Below are 22,183 nucleotides of genomic sequence, written 5' to 3'. Positions count from 1 at the left end.
CTCTGCCCCGTGACCTGCGGGTGCCCCGTTGTGACAGGCAGAAGATCTAGAAATGCGCTCTGCCCGTGACCTGGCTGCTGCCTTCAGGAGATCCCCCAGCAGAACCAGGCAACTCCTTCCTGAAGCTGCTGTGACCTTCCACATGACGATCCCTAATGCAATGGTATGTTAGGCTCATCAGGCTCAGAACATCTCCCAGACCACACCATTCTGTGGCTACCCAGAGCATCCTCCACGATCAAAGTAACTCCAGTCATACCCTTTCTGGCCCAAACTCAAGGATGCTTGTTTTGAAGCAACTTCTAAAGTCTATAATCCTAAACAGAGCAGAAAACACAGTCTTTTAATAACTTTACAAGCTCATAAAGACAAATATCTTCTCTCAAGAATAAACAGGCAAAACATTCCACTCCTACTCTTAAAAGAAGAAGTTGCTGAAGGGAGTGGGGATACGATGCAACTGTCCAGGGAAAATGAAAAAAAAACCCAACAAAAAAAATCAAAACCACAAAACAACAAAAACCTGAGACTCTTTGCTAGTTAGGGGTGACATTGCCTACAACAGCTTGCAGAGGTGGGAGAGGAGAAACCAGCATCTTCCATAGACATTTCATTAACAATATCCAACACTGTCTGATTTAACAGTGGATGCGACCACCTCTCTCTGCTAAAAATGCTACTTTTTAGTCTGTTCCTGCTGTGCAAAATTGAGGCCTTAAAGGAAAGCTTCTTTTTGTAAAAATTCCTGAACACTTCTTAATAACTCTTCCTCCCTTAACACCATGCAGCTTCCCAAGATGCTGGTCAGTCTAGGGGAGAGCGGCAAGAAATTTGATAATTTGTTAGCAACCTAATAAACTTCCTCCAGGTCTGTGCAGGATAACAAGACACCAGACTGGAGCTGGAAACTGCAGGGATTTCTCTCCTCAAGAGCTGTAACAAATATTTAAATATTACTACAACCACCCCAAATCTTACATCTTGTACACTTTAGCGAAAATACAAAGCTGTAGAGCCCTGCCTACTTTGCATTTTAGAGAAGCCTCTCCCTAGGGAAATAGCCATGTATTCATCTTCAGAGCATTGGATTATTGAAACTGCAGAAGCGATACTCTAGTAACCGGTAACCATGCTGATCCAGGGAGGACAATTCAAAGTTTAGATACTGAGTTTAGGCTCTCCCTGGCGTACCAGCACTTATCAACAGCAAACAGACAAACTGCAGACAGAACGGACTGCTTCAGCCTCTCTTCTTATGGGGCAACATCTGTGCAGCTAAATTACAAAAGGGACATCTTTGCCATATGAGGTGGGATAGACTGAGATGCAGAAATATTAATAGTGTCACTAAGATACCCTGATTCAAGCCTCCCACCATGTGTTCCAATTAGAAGTTTAAATCCCACTGAAATCTCTGCAGTTTAAGCACCTGCTCATGACTGCTGACTAGGGAAGGACCGAGCTCCAGTAGGCACACCAGTGACAACACATTTCTTATTTTGATTAAAGCTTCGGAGAGATTCAGCAATTCAGACATCAGAGAAACTCCATCAAAAAAACACATAACCCAAACCCCAACCACCTTTGGAGGAGACAAAAATGACGACACTAAACGAGCCCCCTTCCCTGTCTGCTGGTCAAGTGTCTCAACAGCCTGGCACAGCTCCTGTCACACCACCACCACGTTCTGGCAGATATTGCCAGAGAGCTCACTCCTGCTCCAGTGGGAAACCTGTTAAACCTTATCTGTATGCTATCTTGTAGGGCTCTACTTCACAGGAGTATTTTGGCCCAGAAAAGGGGTAATTTGCTTTCACAACCTGACCAAAAGAGATCACTTGGAGCTGCTGCTGAGGGATGTTCAGATTAGAAACTATGTGATCACACCTGGAAACCTCCTATCAGCACATGCTGAATTTGCAATTCATCTGCCCTCATTTCAGAGATGCTGAACACTGACAATACACATTGTTACCTGAGAGTGCTCAGCACCTCCAGGGAAAAAGTCAACCATTCCCCAAAGCTTGATGTAGCTGAGGACCTAACATTTCCAGTGATTAGTAGAAAGGACAAACAACACTCCATGAAGCCTTTCGAATTGTGTACCTGCCAATGTAATTGATTAGGCATTAACACTTCTCACAAGAAACAATTAAGACTCACCACAAAAATCTGCCAGATGTGACCTTTTGAAGTACAAGCAAGGAAAGGTTAACGGCACTCCTAAGAACTGGAGCTGGAGTTCTGGCAGACTGAGCTGACGCCAGGATGGCAATGCGGTAAGACAGGGATACCAATGACTCCAAAGGTCAGTGGTCCCGCACAGCTGCACAAGATACCCCGGCACACGAGGCAGCAAGTCCAACGGCTGGGACTGGCACTGGAAGAGAAGTATAGCTCCCATGGCTATTATCAGATGCTCCACAACAGAAGCAGAATCTCTAACAGGTGTTGCCAACTCAACAGGCTTAATTATCTTCTCTTGCTGAGCTTAAGAAACATAACAAACTCTAGCTGTGTCTCCCCTTTCATTTCCCAGCAGTTCTAATGCTGAGGTCAGCTCCAGACAAGTGAGTTAAAAGTTTTATGTGGACTAATGTTTACCAGCCTTCGATTCCTGGACACACTCAGGAAGAATGATTCAGATCAGAACTGGAGAGGTGGGAGATATGTAAAGATTACAGAACAAGACTTTATTGCACAACAGCTGTAGTTTCATGCAGTCCATGGTGTCATTTATTCAAAAAGCATGTGTGTCTGCAGAAAATCTTTGCGCAAAGCAAAAAAAGTCACTCTAGACTCTGTTGCAAGAGAAAATCCATAAAGAACAGTATAACAAGTCAAGTTTTAATAGATTTATAAAATTCATATATACAAAACAGTAAACTAAGTCACCAAAGCTATAAAATACACTTTTTACACATCACAATATAATTTTATCTAGTACACAGTTTTCATAAATTGAAACTATTACAGCAAGTAGCTGCTTCTATTGTGGATGCTGTTTTGGTGCTAGAAAGACACTTAAGTGAGCAGTCTGGAACTGTGCTTTTACTTTATGCATTTTCCACCTTCTTTTAGTTTGTCACTGTTTTTAAAGTACTTTCCTGTGAATTGCTAGAAAATTAAGGCTAAAATCAGGCCTTTCCTGCCCAACGCAGTGAACTGGTTTTTAAAAAGAATGATATTGCATAGTATGTGTGTTACAATGCATAGGCACCAGAGAGCAAGTAAATTGCAGAATAAAAGATAACATTAATTGGCTTCCTAGCTACATGACTGTGTCACGAGATAACTTTGCTTTTTGTCAGTTTGCTTTCATACATATTGATTCCATAAACAAGACAAGTCATCACAAGAGCAATAAATACTAGCCATTTTGTTAAGTGGAGTCTCCAGAAATACTGTTTAACATGTATCATCAATTCAAGCTCATCACACATGCCAGATAATGAAGCCTGTTCACTGGAAAAACGCTCATTATCCTAAAGACAGTTAATGGCTTCAATGCAAATGGGAGTTTGAACACACGTTTTCAAATCTAAGTCCACCAAGCATGCTTTCCAAGTCTCTTGAACTATGAAAAGATCATTTCTCTTCCACATCACCCTTCTCCCTGCCATATTCTCTCAGTTTTTGTGCCCCACCACCTGCACACAAGCTCAGCACAAGACATCAGTGGGAAGTATTAGCAGAGAAACCGTGCTATTCAAAATCTGTTTCTTCCCTCATAAGATGCTCTCTCAGGTCCTACTTAGCTAAAAATTTTGCTCTCCATCAGTTGTAGATTTTATTCAAATAATGGAAAGTCTCTTACCTAGCCATTCCCCTGACATACTTCCATGCTCTGGTATCTTGAAGAAAGGTTAAGTTGCTGTTAGAAAGGAGTAAGATGCACTGTTCTGCCAGATAGCTGCATACCATGTTTTAGCAGGAATTGAGCTTTCGCACTCAGTTATGAACAGATGAAGAGAGATTTTACAATGGAAGGGTGTACAGCTGCAGCAGGACCAGCCTTGCCAGCCTGCTGCTGCTAATTAACAGCCAATAGCTCTCTGGAGTCACTCAAAGCTTTTGGGGTCAACACAGATGGCATTTCACTTCAATACAGTCAGTCTTCAAGCACCATCAGCTTTTGGGATCTGTTTAGAAAATAGCTTCCCTCTCTTGCTCCCTTCCAACATACTTTGGCTTTTTTACCAGAATGCCCACCTTGGAAGTCAGTGCTGCTCTTTTTTCTCTCCAACTGTGAATATTTTCACATCAGACAGAAGATATCACCTTCGGACATATGCCAAGAACTAGGTTGCAATACAACTCATCAAGCCAGGCACAGAACCACGAGCACTGACAGTCTAGTACCTCCATACTCCCCACCCAATAAGAAAACAAGCATATTGACACATAGACAAACTTCAACACTGCTTTCCAAATGCCATTAGAAAGATAAAAATGTCAAGAATCAAGCTAAACTGTTCAACCAACAAGATGAGCAAAGACATAGCATCACCTGGTTAGCAGAGCAGTAGTTTCAGCTCCAAATATCCTGGCTTTACTCACTTCCATCTATGTAAAAAAAAGATTACTGTTAAAACAAGTGCCCACTTCACAGCACAAAGCAGAGATCACCCCAGCTAATTACAAAACAGGCAACATTGAAAAACATTAGGTCTTGTATTGTCTTGCCAATTATTTCCTCATTAGGCTAGACAGTCCTCATCTAGAAGTGTGATGAGTCAGTATTAATTCAGGCCAAGTCTGGCCCAGACCATGTCGGTCTTCCTGATGCATAAAGGATGCTCCTTAGAAATCTGTTAGAAACTCATTTACAAAAGGAGGCACAGACGTTTTATAGTTGCTACTGAAACACCCTACCCACCACTTCTGTGTTATAGAATTAATAGAGTGTACTGAGGTAAAGAGTTGGCAGTGCTATATTAAAACCCCTGACTACACCATGTGATTTTACGTAGAAAAACAATATAGAAAAGACGCTACTACTAAACTTACAGGAATTAATGTAGTTCTTATGGTGAGAGATGGAGATCACATTTGACTTACACGACAAGCTGCACTGTATGGAGGTGTTACTGCATATCGTGTTTGTCTCTCAAGCTGGCATGCATCAAATTGTCCAGCAACCCAATAAGTACTCCTGAAAATTTGATGACACAAGCAAAGCTAAGTCAGGTGTCAAAACTCACAACTATAACTATTGCCTTTTACAGAAATCTTGTAGTTCCATGCAGCAGAATGTTTTTGGTTGGTTGGTTTTTTTCCCAGGAGAACTATAGAGGTACATACACAGAAAAGACTCCAAAACATGAAGTTAACATCCACAAAGTCAGCCAACCTAAAGGCAGCAAAGGGCTTATTTTCTAAAATGATGTTCCATGGAAGGTAGTTGTCTGTCATTAAAGAAAGCTGCTAGTTTCTTCAGTGGTTCCATGTCTATTCTTTTAACATCTTTAATTCTACAATTTTTTGCAGATTACAGTAACCAGGACTGGTGAATACCCAGTGGGGATGGGGACATAGGAATGGAGGGACACACAGACAGGATGGGACACACTTTTCAAGTGCACTGTTTTTCATACCAAAAAACTACTTCAGCTATCCTAGTGGAATTAGATTTTTGTCTGCAGTGCTCCATACAGATGAGCTCTTCCTACTCCATTTCACTCCAGATTTTTGCTGTTAGTTTCTCCACTCTGCTTGGCTGAGGTTCAAGGCTTTAGTTGGCTCAGAAAGCCTGTACGCGGTCATCTTCAGGAGCTTCTTCATGCTTGTAACATGCCTAGTTCTAGGTTTTAGACAGAAGTATTTTTAAAAACTGAATATATTATCAAGTTAATAAGTCAAATAATTTATGCTGCCATGTTAAATAAGATCAAGTCTTTGTATTAAACTGGAAGCATCTTTGAGTTGTAGTGTAAAGTTGAGTAGCCAGTAATTTCCATTCCATAAATAGTTCTTAAAAATGAATTGATTAATTCCTTCAAAGTGACAACTGCCTATTAAATATGTCACTTACAGAAAATGATTCTTCCTTTTTAATTCCAATTCACCATGTCACCTCAATGCCATCTAAGATTTGTTCAGAGAATGACAACACTGCAACCTGAAGGAATGGTACTGACTGGCACATTGTATTAGCTTAAAGCCTCTTTTGAGGACAACAAATACAAAGTAGTTCAATAAATGACTCCCATTTAGTTAGTTTTTCTACTTAAAACTGCAAGATTACATAACTCTCTCCTGCAGGCACATGCTGCAAGCACTTCCTCTCTTTGTCCTTGTGAGACAATCCATTTGCAACACCCCATCACTGGTGGCTGACCTGCAGGTGTCAGAGAAGGGACAGCAAAAGGCTGTTCGTTTTGGGGGTTTTTTTTGGTGGTGGTTTTTTTTTAAGAGTAGTTATTCAAGGTCTCCATCTGATTATCATCCTGCCTGTGACCCATTTCCTGACTAGCCAAATGAACAATAAGCCTATAAAGTTAACAAAAAAAGATGTTCTCTCCAGCTGTGTTTACCTGCAAAGTTCTCCAGGATGTCAGTCAAAATAAATTTTTTTAATTTGTTTCTTGTGAAAGGACTAAGTAACCGACCAAGCCTGTCCCAAGATATTTGTATGACCTAAGCTACCTAAGTTCTGCTTTACTAATTAACTCATTTACCAGAACATGATTTTCTGGCTTTATTATACTACAACTTACCTTGAAAAAAAATCAAAAAACAAAACCCAACCCAAACCAACCAACCTCAGTTGTGGCAGGAAGCAGAGTGTATTTTGCAGAGAAAGAAATATACCTGCCACTTAGTTTTTTTCACTCATGGGCCAGACTCTGCAAACTTGAGAACCGCTGGACATTTGCAAGATGAGTTTCCTGATCATGGGTTCCTGGTGTGAACCATCACTATCAAAGTTGAAAAGATCAGAGCCAAACTACTGATTTTCATCTACAGCATCATGCTTAGGCTCATTTTATTAACAGGAAACAGAAAGGCAATAATGGGCCTGAGGTGATCAAAAGTCTGATTTAGTGTGCAAAACTGCCATATCATACAAAAAACTTCACTAGCAAGCTTGAGAGCTCAATATGAGATATCTCATGCTATTTCTTTTCCAGGTGCCGATTAAGTTATTTAAAATATATGTTGCATTATTAGCTCTGTTCAGAGTTTTAAATCCATAAGGATACAAAACCATGGATGAGCACGAAGAGAAAAATGGAACAGGAAATTCCATGGTATGCCTCTCAGATAAAACTACAGTAGATTCAGACATAAAAACTGAGGTAATTCTTTAGAAATAGTACAGCTGAAAGGGAATGTTTAACTCATTTGAGAAAACAAGCATAATATTAACCCATCTAGAAAATTCAGTGAAAGAACAAAGCTCGCAGCAAACTAGGAAATAAAGTCAAGTCAACCTAGAAGTCAGATCAGCCCACAACTGCCTCCTCTTTCCCAGTGTCTTACATGAAGTGGAAACTACTACCAAGAACTTCAAGAATATCTAAAAGCTTTGAAAACAGTCTTAGTCTTCAGCCAAGCAAACGGACTAGCTTAGAGAAATGAACCTTATATGGTGAGCAAACTTGTGTGCATCACTCTGTTGAAAAATTTACCTTTTCAAATGTAATAATCTTAAGAGTTTCGCCCCATCCGAGTATTAGAGTCACGTAACATTTTTCCCCTTCAAGGTTAAAAATGAGTAAATATTTAAAAGAGAGTTGGTCCTGGCAAAAATAAGACTTGTTACAAGGAAGCTAATTCCTGTTTAAGTTTGCTCAAATTTAAGTTAGATTTTCCCATCTGCAACTTTTCATTTGCTTCTTACCTCAAGATACTGTGTGCGTTACACAACACTGAAATAGCCACGTCTTCTCTACTCTGAAGCCTGCACAAAGAAAGCCAAGAGACTGCTACATTAGGAAACTACACAAAAAATACCAATATCAACATCTGCAAGCTTCAGAGGGGAAGAAAGATTCCAGATTTTATCCAAATTAACATGAAAGGACAACGGAACAGGACTTTTTTTGACCACATTTCCCATGGGATTACCAGCTGAAGCAAAATGTTGCTTTTTTTTGACATGCCATTAGAGGCTCAAAGAGGATAAGAACTCTAGGGAATCCGCTGACTTTTTACGGGTACAAACAGCCCTTCAGGTTTTATTCTTGGATAAAAACTATGACAAAAATTGCACAGTAAACTATGTTTGAAAGTTACCTAGAGGACAGCACTACAATGTTGATATAAAAGGCAGATCTTCAGTTTGTCCATGTACCCCGCTGTAGTAGAAAAGATCTGTCTGTACACAAAAAAGGCACCTGATAGTTAGTTACACAGATTGAGAGAGCTAGGAAATTAACAGTTCATAGCAACATTATTCATAGACTCTTGCAATTTTACACACAAACCATTGCCCAAAATGGGCAACTTTAAACTTGACCATACTCAGAATTACATGTGCATTACTATATGCTAAAGATCCCATTAAGACACATATTAAAGACTAATTTTACAGCAAGGTCTTGCTGTCCAAATACATCAGTGCAGCTGTAAAACCGGGATCTCTAGGGTGTTCAGTCTTCCTATAAGGTCAGCTGTTGGGAACTAATCAAGCAGCTGCTGTTCTACCAAAACCTTTGCTTAAGAGTTTAATCAGCTTTCAAACATTTGAATATAGATAAAGCCCTGTCACGCGAGATAGTGAACCTTCACAACTATTGCCAACTGCAGGTGTGGGAACACTGCTGAATTTCCATGAAGTACATCTCACTTGAGCACCCGCTGTGCAGATACATGGCCAGGTGCTCCAGCACAGGCTGCTTCACCAAGGAAATCAGTTTTCCCATGATGTTTACATCCTTTATCAGTTTATTTTTACCAGTTTACCCTTCACACATAGTGCAAAATAACCCCTCTTCCATATCAGCGAGGCCTTAGCTTCCCATCCAACTTACTCCAACACGGGTTTCCTTATACTTTCAGACTTTTGCCTCAGGAGACTCATGCAAAACCTTCAGACAAGAGCTGCGCATCCACCTTGGTAAGTGGATTCCAGACCCTTGGCAAAGCTGAACATGCACACAAGATCTGGTTATATTCCTAAGGGTTAAGAACAAAACTTCCATTAACGTTCTCCAATACAGCTACCAACCTTATTATGATTAGTTTGATCAATTCAGCACCTCCAAACTACAAAAAAAGGCAGTTTGTACGACTAGTGTCTCTGAAAAATGAACGTATTCATTTAAAACAATGTGTCTTCCATACATGGTTTGTCAGAGATTTTTTTTCTAAGAAGGCAGAAGGTGGTTGTGTTATTCAGCATTCCAAACTAGGTACAGAACCTACAACAGCCATGTTTCAGTAGTGTTTCTAGTCCAAATGATTCAGTAGCTAATATCAACATTTGACTCCTTCGGCCTATAGCTCCTCTGTTTGGACTGGCTAGTTTACAGCATTCCTGAGCCAAGTAATTAGCATGGGTCCTACACCACATGCAAGGGCCATAAAGAAAGGATAAAAACTTTGATCTAACCCTCCGGCAAATTTTAACAGAACATGGGCTGCTCTCCTTCACTGCAACATAATATCCTTCAGATTCTCTTGAAGGATTGTGTCCTTCACTGCATGAAACACAAAGCGGATGTTTTCAGTGTCTATGGCAGTGGTGAAGTGATGGAAGAGCGGCTTACTGCGGTTTCTCCTCTTTCTGTCAAAGCACTGCACCAGATAACGCTGAACATCTTCTAGCCTGTGAGGGTCACCTTTGAAGTCCGAGAAATACTTCTTAATGCTGACAGTCTTTACCTTCTCTACAAGAAGGTCCATCTTGTTGAGGAATAGGATAATAGAAACATTAAAGAAAAGCTTGTTATTGACTATTGTCTCAAAAATATTCATGGACTCCACAAGTCTATTTGTGCGCCTGTCTTCCATGAGAACCTGATCATACTCACTGGAGGAGACCATAAACAAAATTGAAGTTATTCCATCAAAGCACTGGAACCACTTTTGACGCTGAGATCTCTGTCCACCTACATCCACCATCTTGAAAGGTATTTTTTTAATGATGAAATCATGCTCTACTATCCCCTTGGTGGCTTTTCTAGCCAGCAAAATATCTTGTTTGCTGGGGAAATAATTCTGTAAAAGAAAGGAGAAAAGTGTCAAAAAATCCTTGAAAAATGCTGGCTAATGCTAGAATATTCAATCAACAGGGAAAAAAATATCAAGAGATATGTTTTTTCCAGTTATCAAGTGAAGAATGAATACTCAGCTTTAAAATAATGGACTGTTAACCGTTTATTTCAACACACTGGTAAACAGCTACAGAAGACCCTGAGACATATGAGAATAAGAATTTAGGACTAATACTCTTGTTCACATTTTTATCCTTAAAGCATCTGGTTTTCAGGCTGAAGTCTAGTTTTTCATTATGAAATTCTTACAGTGTTATTGCCTTTTAGGTAGCATTCAGTAAAGCAGATCAAGTCATCACTGAAAGGATTTTTTTTTTTTTTTAAATCTAGTTTTTCACAGTTCATTACTCTTACAGAAGGACATCTTGCCAGCTTTAGTGGAAATACTTCTTTCAAGTTCACAGTCCATGACCAGCGAGTATAGCAACATGTTCTACTGGAGGCGGTGGCCCAGCCCACCCCTGTAGAGAGATTTGTTCTTCAGAAGCTTATCACTGTTACTATTTAAGAAAAATCATCTCTGTTCTTTCTCCTCCAAGTCTCCTGACAGATGTTTTCATTACCAATTTTGAATTCTACAAGTGCTAGTAAATTTTTTTTATTCAGTAAGGTTTCATTCTGCTACCTTAAGTAGCACCAGCCATCAGATCATCACAAAAAGTGAATGAGATCCAGAGACTGCATAGGACGACTGATAAAGAAACTATGTGCATAAATACAACTTCCATAAACAGTATTTGTTGTCTGTCAAAAATGTTAAGCAAATACAAAGCTTCAGTTTCATAAGGCTGGACTTTACTGTTTCTAAAGAACATTGAAATTAATTAATGTGTAATTATTTTGGAAAAAAACCACACACCAACAAGCAATAAACTAAAAAGCGTTAATCATAGCACACCCAAGCTTCCATCATCTCTTTGAGCTCTTTTGGTTCAGAAAGAGAAGGTATGTCTTACCAGCTGACCGATTCGATCCAGGTTATCCAGGAAGTATTTGACCGATTCACCCTGTGGAAAAGGAAAGAGATGGAAACTAAGGTTGTTTCTAGGATAGCAAATCCAACTGAGCTATAGCCTTTTCACTTTCCAACATGCATGGAGGTCTAACAGAGCAATAGCACAAGTGGAAGCTTGGACAACATCCTGATACACTTCAGGAGTTGGAACAAGAGAAGTACTACATAGCTGAATTGACATAAACTGCTGATAATGAAGTGGAACTGCCATAATGCACTATTGATGTGTAGTTAAGACAGTAGTTCTTCTAAAAGCCATTCTCTAACTATCATTTCTAGAAAAATCAAAGTTGAGTAGAGATCTGAAAAAATGCTCAAATCTATCTAGCATATCTTTACAATGAAAAGGAAGTGTTAAAGTCAGTCCTTAGCTTTTTTTCTCCTTTTATGATGAATGCAATTAACTGACACTGGGTGGGAGTAAAAGTGAAATGCATTTATTAGAAGCCAATGTATTTTGTTTAAAATTCGTAACAGTGAACAAAAGCATATCCTAGACTGGTTGGCATATCTTTAAGAAAAGTAAAAGATTTAAGTCACCCACAATTTGTGATAATTTAAACTAGACTTGCTTGTCAAAAATAAGAAAAAGGAACATTCTGAAGGAGTTTCTCTTCTACAGATAATTTCCCTTTTAAGCTCAAGGATTTTTAATAATAGATTTGCTGATTTTGTACAAAATCCTTTAGCAGTTATACTGAGAGGAATATAAGCAATGTTTATAAAGAAAATTTATTCTGTGAAAATGTGAAGATGTTTTGTGGAGTTTTTTGGGTGGGGTTTTGTTTTGGTTTTTTTTTTTTTTTCCAAAACAAACTTGCCTGTGTATCACACTCAAAATCAAGTGCCACTTTGCATTAGTGGATACAAGAAGCCCCACACATACTTTTTAGCAGTAATAAGATTGTTTCCATATAAATGCAGACTTTATTTCTGGAGTGAAACTATCTTTGGCAGAAGCCCATTCTCCTTCAAACACTTCCCTTTCATTTCTTCAGATGAAGATGATCTGTTCAGTAAGAAAGCATTCTTCATTGTTTAGGACACGTCTTGCAGTTGAAGCCATGCCAAAAGAACGATAAAATGGAAAAATCCTGCTGCCTTTTAATATTTTTAGGCAGCAAAACACATTATATATATCGCAGAGCAGGGCTGTGTCAGTAATGACCAAAATGACAGTAGACGCCCTTGCCAATTCACTAATTTTGAGAATGCTCTCATTCTGAGTATCATCTCAGATTCTAACAGCAGTATGAATTCTCTAACCATACATTCTCCTCCATATCATAGGCTTGAGACAGCAGAATAAAATTACTCCCATGCAGTACAACTGTAAACAGACACTGCCACAACAGCTCATTTTGAAGAATCAGACTAGAGATCAGACGATTCAGTGTACTGTACAAGTACATACTTTCAGCACAAGGCATAGACAAAAGGAGCTGTAACTTATTATTTCCTAACATTTAAAACTGAAGACTTTTCACAAAAGAGAATGTGCATATTTGCAAAAAACTACTGTGTATCACAACAGATTTACAGTGGACCACGAGCAGAAAAAGATGACTTTTTTTGGGAGAAGTTTCCAAAGAACAATTGCCCCAAGAGCTTCCTTACAATCATGAATTTTCATAAGGTGAAAGTAATTTCCTGTGTTTTTTGGCACTGCTGGATCAGAGGAGATATCATAGACCACGTGAATAAGAGAAAAGGTCTTCCTGTACAGCATTAGTCATATTTAGTAGATGGGAGAGCCCAAAGAGAAAAGGTCACTGAAGCTACAAAACCCCCTTCTCTATCTATTGTGCTTTGTCCTATACAATGCCTTTAGATGTGGAACAAGACTGCAAACAGGCAGGCTCTGATACAACTTCTTCCTATTTTCTACCCAGTTGCTTTAAGAGTCCTTGCCTTGTCCATGTACCCTCCCACGCTGAGAACAGGAAACAGCTGTATGCCTGTAAACTGCTGGGATACACAAGCAAGTTCACCTGATTTGCAGCTTCTGCCCCCTCCCCATTTCCTGCCCCACACAATCAATTTAACATTTTGCACATTTATAATAAGGTAAGAAAATAATCTGATTAATAAAAAATACATGTTCATTTCTGCAGTGATTTAGGGAAACTAGACTTCTATAGGTTCTTACACAGCTCTTTGTAACATTGCAATTAAGCTAAATAATTCATTCTGGGAAATTTTAATCAGTAATTGCAAAACACCTGCATAGCTGGGTAACCAGGTCAGGTTGGTGGAACAGGTGTGAACACCATATGCACAGTCTGACAGATTTGAAGATGTCTGAATATTCTCTTCTAGCATAGAATTCAAAAGACATCCAGTACTTAAATCAAAATATCTGTTTCTAGTCAAAACAGCAAATCCCTCACTAGCTCCAAAGGGTTTGAAGTTAAGAAAAGCTCAAAACATTAAAGCACACAACCCTGAAGGGAGAAAAAAAAAAAAAAAAAAAAACACACCACACAAAAAATCCCAAACACACACCACACGCTCAAACCCCCCTACTTTAAATACGATTCCCTGATTCAGTGCTGTGTTATAGCCTATGAAGTGTGGGTTCAGTTCCTCCTCCAAAGACTTCGAGTCACCTTGCTCTACATCTTAGTCTGACTCACAGAAAAGTTGGTTGCTTCTAGGAAGCACGTGGGGTATTTCAGTTCATTGAGCAGGCAGCATGGAACAACTACAGAGAGTATCAACTGACTTGATGAATAACTTTTAATGTATTTAAATGAGGAAAATATGGAAACTCCAGGTGTTAGGACTGTTTTGTTTTAGTATTTTTCATCAGAACAGTTAACTGAACATTCATTTAGCTTTTATTTTTTTTCTTGTCATCCAGGGAAAACAGAGAGTATTAATTAGATCTAGAAGTCAAATTTATTTAGCTTTATATCAAGCTGCACTTGAATGCAATTTTGAATTCTATTGGTAGCTTTGCATAAATAGTAATTTATCTCATGCTTTGGATATTATATAAACACATATGTATACACACATATGTATATTTACATATATTAAAAATACACATACACTAAGAGTTTAGGAATTGTTCATTAAGGTAAGGGTTCTATTCAAGGCAAGTGATTATCAAAATAAAGTATCAGCTGCCCCTCATGTTGAACTATTTTTTTCTCTTGAAGACACTGACCATGAACAAGCTGGTTTGGCTTATTCAGTGCAAATTCTTAGTGTTTCTCCAAAGTTATCTAGCCATTCAACTCCATTCAAAAGCTGGCTTAGCACTTCAAATGCTCTCTTTTTCCAGATCTTTGCCAGTTATTTCTGGTTCACTAGCATGACTTCCTATGGAAGTGGCAGCAAATATTTGCTGTTGATTCATCAGATACTAAAAACATCTTTATGCAGATTGACAACTTCAATCATACCATTTTAATGGTTCTAGTGGAAAAAAAGTAAAGTCTTTTTTTGAACATCGCAGTCTATTTTGAACTATGCTTGCATGCGGCAAAATACAAATGGAAGCCAAAGCTATTTATACTATATTTAAATACCTAAAGATAATCGCATCACGGTGTGTTCACTTAAAGAACAAACAAAAAAGGTCCAGGTCAGATGCATCAATCTTTTATAGGCTGGTGTATCAAGAAAAACTGTGGCACCTCAAGAAACTTCCCCAGGTCAACTATGTTCATAGAAGATTGCTGAGCTTCTGTCTTTTCAGATAAAAAAAAAACAAACCCAACTCTCAAATCTTCTTGTATTTCCCTGTTAGTACACCATTTACTTTTAAAAATATTCTAACAATATTGATAAGATTCTTAAATTCAGAAAGACATCATTTCATTTCAACCAGCACCGTATTTAGATACAAAGCACCATTCTGTCAGTGACAGCAAGGTGTGTCAGTGGAGCATGTCTGTACTGACATTTCTTTTTTAACTAATAGTCTACTAGTATATTTCACATTTGAAAGTTACACCAACAAAGCCTGAGATGACCACTATCTATTTTGCTGTTGATACAAGCCAGCTAGCTTCGCCCCCCCCCCCCCCCATCATTCCTGATAATAAACCAAGCCATCAAAATGCTGTCATCCATCCATACTCTGTGTTTTCCGGGACAGTGGTGGGGGATGAAAGAGTGACCTTTGAGTTATGAATTTTACATAATTCACATAATCCTTTTTAGTACACCAGAACATAGTATAGACCAATACTCTTCCTTAACGTCTTGCTCACCACACAAGAGTTACCACAAACGCTTGGATGATTCATTCTCTCACTGCTAATCTCTTCTCCCTCTGCAATACATATCCTCTGAGTAACGGTTTTGCCAACTGGGACCAAGTGAAGGAATAAGAGATGCTGTTCCCATTGTTCAGCAGGATGAGTCACTGCACATCTGGGAACTGGGGGAATCAAGAAACACAAACAGAAGGCCTAAAATGAGCCCACAAGTTCCACAATTCAGCATCACTATTGGATTATTTTTTAAGAAAATATTATTTTTTTAAACTGAACTATCTGTAGTATAAAGTTTGGTGAAGCCAGAGAAAATAGTACCATTTGCTTAAATCTGACTGGTGAAGGAGAAAGGGAAGAAAGGTAAAGTGTAAACACATACTCTTGCTTCCTGAAATAGTGCTCTAAACCTCTTCTTTTATATGCCAAATTATTTTGAACACAGCATTCTCAGGGGGCAAAAGCCACAAAATTACGAAGAAGTTTTTATTCTATATATTTGTACTATATGAATGTCATCTTAAAATTAGCTCCAAATAAGTCACCATGGAAATTAATTGAATTTAGCATCTCTGCCCCTTCAGGCGAGGTTCATAGCACATAAGAACTCTCCCCACAGAAGTATAACTAATCTGGCTTCACTTCCTTTGCCATCGATAGCCTCATTGCAAAAAGCAAGTAGAAAACACTTGGGCAGAGTTCCCAAGCAGCATTCATTTCATGACAATAAATGCACAACAGATCATATGTAGATTGCTTTAAAATACCCATAGAAACTCAGTAATAAGAAATGTTCTGCAAGGCTAGAATTTATCAATTTGTCACTTTAACCCTCAGCCAGTTATTCAAAGTGACAGTTGGTCAGATCATAAATGATAGTGAAACATCCCACTGTCCAGTTCCCTAAAATACAGGCTCATTTCAAACCTTTCCTTCTGAAAAAGGGTTCCTCTAAATTCTGCTCTGAACTAAAAGACTTGAAAGGGGGCCCTCTGTTCCAAATTGGCTTTTTTCCTTTCCTTGTCCCAAGACCTTTTTGACATAATATTAATTTAGGCCTTTCTGATCATTCTGTCTCTAGCTGCTAAATTTAGAGTGCACAATTTAAGGTAGACCTGTCAGTCTTAGCTTATTCCAGATGATGAATTAAACCACAGAGGAAGGAAATGTTATACTTCAAGGAAGTATATAATACAGATCTAACAAGATTCCCACAAATACAGCAAAACACAGGGAGAAATGGATACTGTAACTACCACAAACTGCAGCTGAATCTGCAAGGCAAAAGCAACAGCGATCCGAATAAAGGAACAGTGGTGTTTGTATCCCATCCTCCATTCAGGAGTTGTAAAGCATTCAGCAGCAGGGCAGAGAAACACAGAGGAAATCCAGGAGACCCCAGAAAGAAGATTGGGAATCTCCCTGCCTTTAACCTCTGCTGCCTCAGGTACATGAATGGGATGGACTTAAACCATAGACACATAATTTCATCCAAAGTCGGCCTTTATAGAAGGTACTATGCCATTAGGACTGCCAGACACATACTGACAATGCAATACTAGTGACAACTTTCAATGCTAACTTGCAAGTGAAATCTTTGTTTTTCAGACAAATACCAAGATCTCATTTTTTCCAGGCTTCCTGGGACGTTGATCACCTGATGATTGTAAGGGGTTTAATGTTACAATTTCAGATGGTTTATAAAAGCAAGATATCCAAAGCAGAGGCCCAAGGAAAGCACAAGGTTATGAGCACAGAAGTAGGATAAATAACCAGGAGACTAGCATTTGAAAATGTTGGAGACATTAGATCAGCCAAGTTTTTGGGTACTGAGATTAGAACCCAAAACCTCACCGGTAGAGAGGCACAGGAAACTTTTTTTAGTGAGACCTCCTGGACACAAGCAGCAGGCTGACATCCTGCCACTGTAATACATATATCCTTTGGAAGTGAGCACGCAGACGTGGCTCCAGGTTTCGCACCTTGGTTTTGTCCAAGTAGTAGTTCTTGACAAACCCCAAAGACAGGGTTAAAATTCTCATAAGGGGCAACTACAAACAAACAACTCCCTCTCCCCAAACCTGCAGGCTCTTCCAACAGATTACTTCTACATCTACACTTCTATTCAGCCTCACTGGTAACAGGGCATGGATTTACTACAGCCAAAAGTATGTTCTCTTCTCTGTGACAGCTGATGAATTAAGTATTATTTTCCAAGGAGATAAGCAAGTCTGTGCTTGTTAAGAATTCACTCAGAAGGATGCTGAAGTAACCTAAATTGCCCTGAAATGCTGATGCTCATGCTACACGGTAATTCTGTTCTACAGATATTCTACATCCTGTCTGGGCACTGAAATTTATTGTCACAAGACAAACATTAATTTTTCATTCAATCACCAGAGACTAACCACTTCTCCTTATTTAAGCCATACAGAATTCTAACTATCAAACCTCTCTAATGTTATTTAACTTCCTCCTTAACAACAGACTGAGCTACTGGCTCCCATCCAGCAACTCCAGTGCTTATCCAAGTTGCTGCTATCTGTACCCTACAAACACACCAACTACAAGAAAGTATGGTTTGGTTCCAAGCTTCTTCTAAAAACTACCTCTTCTTTCTATCGCCTAGTCGTACAGTGTCAGTATTAGATGTTAAACTTTGAAAATATTTTAAAAATTCATTATTTGTCAGCTCAGTACAAAGAGGGAATACAAAAATCTGTTTGTCCAAGTCAGGATGACTCTATAAACTCATCCCGCTTTGATACATGATGCTCTGGCCAAACTGTATGCTTTACAGTGCATGGATTAAAAAATAGGTGTTAAATATTTATTTAATTTCCCCCCCAAAAGTCTAGGCTAATTTGAGCTCCAACATCAGTGATAAGAATTGGAGATCCCTGTGACTGAAATTCTAGCCTTAGAGCTAAGAAACACTCTTAACAGGAGCAGAGTTCTTGTGGCAAAGGGCAACTCCTACATGCGTTAGCTTTCCCCAGCAACTAAGTACAGCAACTCTTTCTGAAAGTGCTGCAAGGGAAAAAAAAAGTACATTTTTTCCTGAAATTCTAGGTGTTTCTACATCAACAGGATGTACATGAGATAAATTACTCTTGATACTATGTTAACAATTCTGCCCATTTGTCTCAAATATGCACATTAGCAACACTACCTCAAGGAAGAAAGGAATTTTCTTTTAACAGACTAAGGCAGGCTCATCCTACACTATAAGCGTCAAGAAACATTAACACAAATCCCTATTGTTTTGATTTTACTCCCACTTACTGTCTCTTCATCACTGCTATTCCTGCTTCACAGATTGCACCTGCTTTTCTTCCAGTCATTGCAAAACAGCAGAGAAAACAGAAAACTGGCCACCCACAAAACAAAGACACACTGTGCAATACAGAAGGGTTAAGTTATTGCCTTTTTTTTTTTTTTTAATTCTAGAGAAATCCTTAACCAGACTTACACATTGGTTATGGTGATTTAGCATTTCCTACCTTTCACTGACTAGCAGCTAGCAAGATTCAGGGAGTAGATGTAAAGAGATATATACCCAATTTTTGTAGAAGAAACAGTTATGTCTGAACAATGAAAGTTTGATTACTGTATCCAACATCAGCAGCGTGCCCAGCTCACACACTCATCCTGGCACAAGTGGACGACAGAGCTAGTCATAAGCATCCCATGAAAGGATTCCTTCCTGTTTCCCTGCCAACTGTCTAAGCAAATAAATACATTGTCCGAAATTGCTGCCAGAACCCTTTCATCTCAAACACCGGAGGTTCTCTGTGAAGTTGAACTAACACACGCCAGCTCAACTTCTCATTCCAAGCACAGTCGGCTAAAACGCACAAGAGAAGGCAACTGAAAGCAGCAATCTTGCCACAGTTAAAAGAAATTCCTGAGCTGTAAATGGAAGGATGGATCCAAGATACTGGCCAGTCCCTAGCAAATTATCCCATTTATTCTCAGTGCGCAGCTGCCATGCAAAAATGGGCATTTCCAATTAACGCATCAGTATTTAGAAGCAACTTGATGTTTCACAAATCTCAACAGTGCACAATCACATTATTATGTGACACTTGTCCAATGCTTTGTTTTCAGCAGCTCAGTATGATGCAAACCTGAAGCTTGCTTTGTTTACAGAAGACATCTGCAGAACTAGGAGACATTGACAAAAAATATTACCTTATGAATTAATCTAGTCAGCAGTGCTGACTATCTGATCAAGACTAAATCACAAGTTTACCAGTAAGTTTCCCTTTCAAATCTTATCAGATCAAGGGATGGGAAATAAATATCTTAGATCTTGTGGGCTGAAAAAACAGCTAACACGAGCCATGAGAGAATGTTGAGCTTGGACTTTGCTATGGCAGGTGGCCAGCTAGAAAGCTAAGCAACTTGACTGCATTTACAACAGGCATAACCTTCAGTATCCTGCAGAACAATGCTTCTTACTCCACTTCTACACCAAAGCATTTGTTGCAGTGTGCCCTAATGCTCCACTTTCTGTAGAAACATCATCTCAGGAACATTTTACTGAAGTTTGTCTATATCTGTTGTTAAAGTCACTGTAAGGATTGGAAAGAGTCATTTATCCCTCACAATTTATTTAAAAAAAAAAAGGTCTCATTTTGTCTGTTATATGTATACAATCAAGACATTTTTAGATGCAAGGTAGACCAAAACAATGGTTTTGCAAGATTTAGAAAGCCACACAGTATTTGAAAGTTAGGTTTCAGTTGGAAATCACACTGGAGTAAAGTGCAAGTAAGTCTTGGTTGCACTCAGGTGTGCTATTTAACAGTCTGATTCCTATAATACCAAGTGTGTAGGCAGTAGAATGCAGAAGAGAAATATTCTACCTTGCTTACGTTACTCCAAAGTTTTAGACCATGCCCATTACCTCAGCTCTCAGCACGCTCAACTACAGAGAACATAAGACTTGAACATAAGCCAGTTTCTGTGTCCAATTTTCAAAAATCATTTGCCCTAGAAATAAAAACCTTTTCCAATAATAGCTTGGTGTTTGTTAATTCTAAGACATTGACTAACTCTCAAAGTGCACCAGTTTTGCCAGCTGTTACTACACTCGCTTTCCCAGTGCCTTCTCTAATCAGTGGAATTTCATACCACATGGAGCTTGCTCTCAGCACTGAGGCTAACTCAGCATCTCATGTTCACCTGCTTACACTGAGGTTGGTAGTGCTTTTACTTTACGTGCACCTGTAAATCTTCTAGATCACTAATGATAGTTTTCCAATGTCAAGAACATTTTGTTAGTTTACAGCTGTGAGCAAGGGGTTTGCTCAAGAAGCAATTGCCCTCCCTATACCTCATCTCTCCTGCTGCACTGCCAGTGACAACACTGCATGTTGATTCCAGCAGATGAGTGATAGTGAACCTCAAACAACCTTTGGTGATCTGAGGTAGACTTCAGTTTCCATTCACAATCTAGTCAAGTTTTCTCTGATCTGATTTATAGTCATTTTCTCAAAACACTTTTTATTTATTCACATCCAGTCACAACATATTGATTACTCCAAATATTCTCTCTCCCACTGAAAGTTGTTAAGGCAGGATGAGAAGGGGAAGTACTTCCAAATGTGCACTTAAACTTTAGCACTATTGATACGTTAGTATGAAGGTTTCAAGTATACTAAAACATCTACGTCATTTCAGAACTTTTCAAAACATTTCAGGATTGCTTTTCCTACATTTTTCACTTCAATCCATTGTACTGCACACAACTCACATCATTACTTTCACTTATGAAACCAAAACTGGAATGGACTGACTTGAGCTGAAAACTACAGCTGTTCAGGTACTGATTCACTGAAGGATCCCTGAGTGGAGACTCACAATGTGAGAGAGGGGTTGGTAACTGCATGAACAACAGCTGTATTACTGTGCAACTCCATCCTATTTTCATGGACCGCTACATCTGAGGCCTTCGACGCAGTCCTCAATCATTATAAAGCTACTATGGTGAAGCTCAGGCTTATTAGAAATGACTCGCCACGGAAGAAAAGAGCCCACAAGTAATGTTGAAGTCTTGTATCAAATGGAAAGCATTTTATTCACCCTCACATGCATCTGATTTATATAAATTAAGAACTAAAAGCATCTGAAAACAAATCTGAAGAAAATAATAGATAAAATAAGCGATTTCAAATAAGCGATTTAGCTTTCATTCTTAAGGCCTCTTCTACACATGTAAATTAATCAAGCCACACTGGGAACTGAAGTGTGTTTAACAAACTTCTACAAGCTGTTTGAGCAGACTAGCCTATTAAAAAACTCCTAATTAAAGCCCCAGTCACATCCTACTGAACTTCAGAGGGGGAAACGGTCCAGCCATGCAGACAGCCATCTGAACTCCTTGCAACCTAAAATGCATGTGCTGGACTGGGAGAAAGAAAAATGAGAGGATATAGTAGGTGGTTCTTTTGCCTCCTGCCCAATAAATCCACATCTAACATCACTACTGATTCAGTACTGTACTCTGACCAGGCTGAAACCAGGTGGATCAAAGTCTTAAACACACAGAATTCAGAGATGGAATTAAACGGGAAAGAGTTCCATCAATAAACCACCATTTTTTCAGTTTGAGATTTTACTGAGTTTTCCAAAGTAGAATTAAGGGAACGTCAAGGAAACCAAGTCAAATTAAGAGGCTTTGGGGGCGGGGTGGAGAGCAGACCTTCTAAGGA

The 22,183-nt window shown here is 39.0% G+C and overlaps 1 protein-coding gene across 1 annotated transcript in view; it reads right to left on the bottom strand.

The window, feature by feature from the left end:
- Positions 1 to 2,828: 2,828 nt before the first annotated feature.
- GNA12 (G protein subunit alpha 12) overlaps positions 2,829 to 22,183 on the bottom strand; it is a 44,444-nt gene continuing 25,089 nt past the window's right edge. Inside the window, exons 3-4 of the mRNA XM_075767127.1 lie at positions 11,180 to 11,230; positions 2,829 to 10,167 (exon numbers count right to left, since the gene is read on the bottom strand). Of these exons, the coding sequence (XP_075623242.1) occupies positions 9,598 to 10,167; positions 11,180 to 11,230 (621 nt within the window). The 3' untranslated portion in view covers positions 2,829 to 9,597. The remainder of the gene's footprint in view (positions 10,168 to 11,179; positions 11,231 to 22,183) is intronic.

This window comes from Balearica regulorum, chromosome 15 (genome assembly GCF_011004875.1).
Source record: "Balearica regulorum gibbericeps isolate bBalReg1 chromosome 15, bBalReg1.pri, whole genome shotgun sequence".
Taxonomy (NCBI): domain Eukaryota; kingdom Metazoa; phylum Chordata; class Aves; order Gruiformes; family Gruidae; genus Balearica; species Balearica regulorum.
The sequence above is the reverse complement of the archived record's forward strand: the minus strand, read 5'-3'. Positions and strand labels throughout refer to the sequence as shown.